Here is a 6538-nt window from a genome sequence, read left to right as displayed (position 1 = left end):
TTGAAACAGGTTTCATGCTAAAAAGAAGAAAATGCCTCCTGGAAAACCCAATGAAATACATATGACAATAACCACAGCTTTGCAGATAGTGTGAGAAGACTGCACTGCCTGTGACGTTTGTGCTGCTCAATGTTTTTAAGATGACTTCCTCCTGTGGTGATCAGCAGGCAAAAAACAAGTAATGAAACAAAGTGATTGCACGTGAACTTCCACAATTACTTATGCAGCTGGTTATTTAGCTCACACCTCAGCAGAAGCGGAGGTCCTTTGGCTCAACACTGAACTTCCTGTGTATCGTTGAAAGAGCTAATAGGAGTAATTCTGAAGTAAATTGGCCAAGAGTTTTATTTAATCCACATGGCAACTTTTAACTTTGGTGTAGTAAGATGTGTCTTGAAATCCCAAAACATCACTGTGTTTAACATTAAAAACCTATTTTGATTACCTCTCAGACTACACTAGACAGAGGCATGCTGAGTGTCTGTTTTTTTTTTTTTTAACCGCTTCCTCCTATCTGTTTAATATGATATGATATATGATTTTATATTATATTGTATTGCATTGTAATGTATTATTTTATATCATCCCTATTCATTTTCACTCAAAGTATTGAAGTTTGACTGGAGTTATATTTGAAATACTTACACAGTTGGTTTTGACATTGTGAAAACTTCGCAACTGCCGACTGTGTTCATTATGAATTACTTGCAAAGAAATACTGGGTTGAAAAACAAGGTTTTGGACTAATATTACAAATATAAATCCTGTAGAGCCGCCACATTACGCACCACATTGTTGCGGAAGTTACTTTAGGTTTTTTTATTTTCCTTGACAGTTTGACACGTTTCACGAGCTGTTTGTGGAGATGTGGCGACCCCTGGTGGCCACTGGCTGAACTGCAGGTTTTTGTCCCGCACCAGTAGAAGAAGGACGCGACGCCCCTGAACTTCTGTCCGTGTACAAAGAACTGCAAACGTTTTGATCCAGAAAATGGCAGCTCAGGAGGAATTCTTTGCAGGTAAATGTTTTGTTCTGAGTATTAAACCGTGCTGAGAGTTGCGCCGTGTCTGATGTGCACAGAAAGTGTGCGGCAAATCCGTAGAGCAACACATACCTGAAGAAGCGGTTTGTTTAAAAAAAAAGACACTTCCACAAAAGACACGGAGTAAGTTTCTGTTCTGCTGACTTGACAAAACTGCACGCTGTGTGCTCTCATCCGTCACGTTGTTTCTGCTTCTCTCCTACTACATTTCCCACAATCCACCTGGCCAACGCTGTTGTCTGTTTCATGAGCGATTGCGTAACATTGTTGCAGGCATTCCCAAAATCCAGTACGTGCCAGGAGCTGGACCCACAGAGGTCATGTGCTTCAAACACTACAACGCAGAGGAGGTGGGTGTAACACACACCGAGTCGGCCTGAAGTGTCCCTCGATTCAGCGGCGTCGCCCAAGATTTCCTGTCTTCTGTATCAGAATAAGCAGCCGACTGAATTCATCTTGTTAATGTGACAAACTCTTAACACGCAAACTCAACACAGAAGGCCTGGACTCCACAGCCTCCTTAAAACCTTTAACCATCTTCCCTTCTCTAGAATCTTCTCGTTGTCGTCCCCGAAATAGATATAGGCCCTCACAACGATAATAAATGATTCATTTAAATAAACTGGCGCTCCACTCAGTGATTCCAATAGTAAGAGTACCTGGTACCGCTGAGGGAGGTCACACGAGCATCATTCCCTTTTAAAGGTGTAATTCAGTTGAAAATGTCTATTCTTGTAATCTTACACCAGATGGTACGTTTCTCTCTGGACTGTTTCCTGTCGCGTTCTATAAACCTCTGTTCCTTTGCGCAGGTTCTGATGGGACGGACGATGGAGGATTGGCTGAGGTTCTCCGTCTGCTACTGGCACTCCTTCTGTGGGACTGGTACTGTGACCACCGAGCAAACAACCTCAAACAGTCTGATGAGGGCTCTGTACAAACCCAAACCACATCAATCAGAGTTTTACTTTAAACCACAGGTTCAGGGAAGAAGTTCAGATTCCTTCCAGAAAAACAAAACAAAAAAAAACACGAACCAATTTGTGTAAATTAAATAATTCCAAATATTATGGAGATTAAAATGCAAAAGCCTGCTATAAGACTTTATGCATCAATCCTCCAGCAGCCCTTTGGAGCCATGTGTTTATCTTCTGCCCTCACCTTAAACAAATCGGTGTGTATTCTCTCCGCCCGACAGGCGCGGACCCCTTTGGCTTACCGACCCTGAACCGGCGCTGGAACGAAGGAACCCCGATGGACTCGGCCAAGAAGCGACTCTGTGCAGCTTTTGAGTTTTTCACCAAGCTCGGAGTGAGGAGACTAAGTCATGTTTTAATATCTTACAGCTTCTAAAAATGACCCAACCCTCATTTTATTGTCCTTCTGCTTATTCCCACAGGTGAAGTATTACACATTCCATGACAGGTGAGTGACCCGGTACATTCTGGATCCATTTAGCTGACGTCCAGGCTGCTAGTTCAATGTCTACTCCTGCTTTTTGTTCTGCAATTCACCACCTAGAGCTCAGAGTTCAAAATGAATCTCGCAGGCTCACACAAGCGACGGACTATATAGCCAGTTGTTGCCACTGTATGTTCAGACTTTGCGGTTCCTCTCGCAGAGACTTGTCCCCGGAGGGCGCCACACTGGAGGAGTCCAGCAGGAACCTGGAGGAAATGGCAGACCTCGCGCTGCAGCTGCAGAACGAGACGGGAGTCAAGGTGCTGTGGGTCACCTGCAACCTCTTCGCCCACCCAAGGTCCACACCTCCCTCCCAGAAACTAAGCTCTAATAATCGGCGGCCTCTGTGTTTGTACTGTGGGTGTGTCTGCTGCAGATCGCTGGCTGAATAAATAGGCCTGTGCAGTCTAATGGTGCCACTAAGCGCTGAATGGTGGTGTAATGAGTCCACCAATGAGTCAATCTGTTTGGTTGGGTTTTTTTTTTTTTATGAGCCAATATTATTTTAAGATAAAACTGAAGGTAAGAGAAGAAGGAGCACCAGCCAACACGGATCAGATGAACAGTCAATATAAGGATGGCTGGCAAACTACAGTGATGCATAGAAACAGTGTTATTTAAATCTCATATACTTTTTCTGAATTAAATGTTTTTCACTTTTTTTTTTCTTTTTTTTAACTCTCAACTCAGTAAATACAGTTTTGCAAATAGTCGTAAATCAGGTGGTATGTGGACCAACACTTCAATCTGACCTGTTTGATGACAGTTGCCTATAATTCCTCAAATAAAGTGACTGATGTTCCGAATGTGTCCATTGGAGGTTGACACACTTTAAAAAGGAAAAGTGAACTGAAGTGCTGGTGAAATAGCGTTAGCATCAAGTAGAGAGTGTGTGAAAACAATAATGGCTGCAGAAATCCCACAATCTGAGAAGCAAGAGGCTTTGACACATTATTCAGACGCTGGATGGGGGGATTCCAGTTTCTCCTGTCATTTTCTCTATAATGGATTTTTTTGAAGCGCGCCTCACCTGTGGTTCCATTCAGGACGCACTTGTATTTCTTGCACTGGATCTAACAAAACCTGGAAGTGGCTGACACTATAGAGTTTTATGCATGTCGTAATCATTTTACCAGAGACACTATTGTGCCGTTTGAACTGCAGTCTACTGATTAAAAGCTAAAGCTACTTGTTTTTAAACATGTGTCAGGTACATGAACGGCGCGGCCACCAACCCAGACTGCCACGTCCTGGCTTACGCCGGTGCTCAGGTGAAAAAGGGCCTGGACATCGCCAAGAAGCTCGGGGCTGAAAACTTTGGTAAGAAGGAGTGTTTATGGACGGCGTGAGGTTTTTTTTTTCTCTCCCTCATTGTGATCCTCTTGTGTGGTTCCTCAGTGTTCTGGGGGGGGCGAGAAGGTTTCCTCTCCATCCACAACACGGACGTAGCAGCAGAACTGAAGCACATGGCCAGCTTCTTCAAGATGGCCGTCAGTAAGTGTGGAAAAAAAACAACAACCCTGAGGATGTGACACAGGTTTAATACTCGTGTGCGTTTGCTTGTTTACAGACTATAAAGAGAAGCTCGGGTTGAAGTGTCAGTTCCTTATCGAGCCCAAGCCGAAGGAGCCGTGTAAACATCAGTACGACTATGGTGAGCGACTCGACTCAAAACATCCCCTGACGCCTCCAAACTCAATACTGTGTCACTCCCCTCCAGATGCGATGAGTGTGATAGGATTCCTGAAGCATTACGGTCTGGAGAACCACTTCAAGTTGAACATCGAGCCTAACCACACCACTCTGGCCGGACACTCCTACGAACACGACGTGGTCATGGCTTCTGCGTGAGTCAGACGTTTCATCCACATGTGAGTTTCAGAGCTTTGATTGAACACGTTTCCTCATCCAGCCTGGGGATGCTGGGCTCGGTGGACTCCAACACCGGCTCTCCCGACCTGGGCTGGGACACGGATCAGTTCCCCATGGACATCAGGAACACCACCCTGGTCATGAAGGTGAACTTTTAATATCAAATCACGTCTGAGTGAAGCCTTTTTTGTTGTTGCGTGATTCTACAATAACAGTTGTGACTCCTGTCAGATCAGAACAGTGACGTTGTTCCCGGGTCTAATCTGTTCCAGGCCGTTATCGGACAAGGCGGATTGCAGCCTGGCGGCCTCAACTTTGACGCGAAGGTGCGCAGAGAGTCCACCGACCTGGAGGACCTGTTCATCGCTCACATCGGAGCCATGGACGCCTTCGCCCGGGGGCTCCGGAACGCTGTCCGCATGATTGAGGAGGGGGTCATCTCTGCTATGGTGAAGGTGGGTGTGAAGCCTGCAGAGTGTAAAACAAACCTGTGAGCGTGCATCCAAGGGATTGTTTGTGATTCTCTGGTGTCCAAACAGGAGCGATACTCCAGCTTCAGCCGTGGCCTCGGTCAGAAGGTGGAGGATGGTTCTGCCACCTTAGAGGACATGGAGGTGGGACGGAATCAGATTCTAATCAATATATACGGGTGCAAATAAGAGCTATTGAATCCTGGGTAAAAAAAAATGTCTGTTTCTTCCAGGATTTCATCAAGCAGAACGGTGAGCCGAGAGTCACTTCAGGAAAGCAAGAAAAATACGAATCCATCTTTAATCACTACATCTAAGCAACACCTTGTGTCCTGAATCAGGATGGGACTCCAGGCCTCCTGGTCGCAGATCAAACTGTGTGAGAAGAAGTATTGTTGTGTTCCTGTTGGCGCCTCTCCATGTGAACGTGTAAACTAGATGATCGATTCTCCCTAAAATGAAGAAATGAGTAGTATTGCTAACGTGTGTATTATCTGATGAACAGTGTTTTTACTAAGCAGCACATTGTCTGAAGAAGTTATTATGTGTACTCACACTGTACATTAGTCCACAGATATCAGTGATTGAACAATAAAATCAGGTTAATACACAGATGGACTGATTTTTTTATTACAGTAAAGATTCAGTTTGTTGCCGTTTCTCCAGCATTCTACAGTCCAGCAACATGCATGTGAGGTTATTTGGTGAACCTAAAGTGCCTTTTACTGTCAATGTGAGTGTGTTTGTGGTCGTCTGTCTCTTTGTCTTTGCTCTGTGATGGACTGGCGGCATGTCCAGAGTATATCCTGCCCCCTGCCCTCCGATGGAGGAACAAAAAGTTTACAAGTCATTTCAAAGATGTTTCTTTTTCTGTGCTGCAGGTTCATACATTGACATTAGCAGTACATTCTTGTCTGAATTGGACAAAGAAAGTGGGCTGGAATATTGATGACTCAGCTTTTATGCTTATGGGTTTAAATTGTAGTCTTTAACCTAACTTCATTACGTTTTGAATTGTACATAGCAATTCTGTAATTCTAGATTCCTCATCCTGTGAGGAATTTCCCACCTCGTCCCTCCAACAGTAGGCAGCTGAGATGTTTATCTCAGGCCCAGTGCTCCTGCTCCCAACTGTAAACTCAACCGTTTTACTGAATATCTCAGTGTGGATATTGATCATTGATTTGCATTATTTATTTTTTCCATTCGTAGTTAAGAGACTCCAGATAATAATCAACTTAAATCAAAATAAATTTGGATAATGGAGCAGAATCTTTAAATCTATAAACTTTGCCTTATAAAATATATAATACAATAGTGCATATTTTCCTTTTCATTAGATTCAGAATAAGTAATAATGATTTCCCCTTCAGTATGGACTTAATGTGATGCTTTGTTCAACCAGTTCTTTTCAAAATGCCCTCCTGTATGATCAACCAGAAAACAGATTAGTTTCACTCTCAGGTCCAGTAAACTCAACTGTAACATTCATTCACCTTTCGCCCTGACATCACATCATACTACCACCCCGCACAGCCCTCCGCCAATCACAGCGCGGGAGCGGGCACGGCGTTGGCCCCTCGGGCCAATCGGCGTATAGCGTGAGCTCTGCTCACCGGCGCGTCTCCTCTGATTGGCCGTCTGAGCCGTGGAGGAGGCGGGACCTGAGGGCTGCCAATCCGCTTCTCGTCCT

At 44.6% G+C, this 6538-nt stretch overlaps 1 protein-coding gene across 2 annotated transcripts; it reads left to right on the top strand.

The window, feature by feature from the left end:
- The first annotated feature begins 889 nt into the window (after positions 1–889).
- On the top strand, positions 890–5456 carry LOC308114372. Of its 2 annotated transcripts, XM_080471207.1 has the most exons (15): positions 890–1018; positions 1316–1392; positions 1855–1927; positions 2241–2353; positions 2442–2467; positions 2664–2801; positions 3714–3823; positions 3902–3997; positions 4074–4157; positions 4224–4350; positions 4416–4521; positions 4648–4830; positions 4915–4989; positions 5079–5097; positions 5187–5456. In XM_080471207.1, exons 1-15 carry the CDS (start codon positions 991–993, stop codon positions 5276–5278), a joined length of 1347 nt encoding a protein of 448 aa, XP_080327333.1. In that variant the 5' UTR covers positions 890–990; the 3' UTR covers positions 5279–5456. The 2 variants fall into 2 exon arrangements, with proteins under 2 accessions (XP_080327333.1, XP_080327334.1); XM_080471208.1 differs by having other exon boundaries at positions 5079–5306.
- Positions 5457–6538: the final 1082 nt, after the last annotated feature.

This window comes from Lipophrys pholis (assembly GCF_963383615.2).
Source record: "Lipophrys pholis genome assembly, chromosome: 9".
NCBI lineage: Eukaryota > Metazoa > Chordata > Actinopteri > Blenniiformes > Blenniidae > Lipophrys > Lipophrys pholis.
The sequence above is the reverse complement of the archived record's forward strand: the minus strand, read 5'-3'. Positions and strand labels throughout refer to the sequence as shown.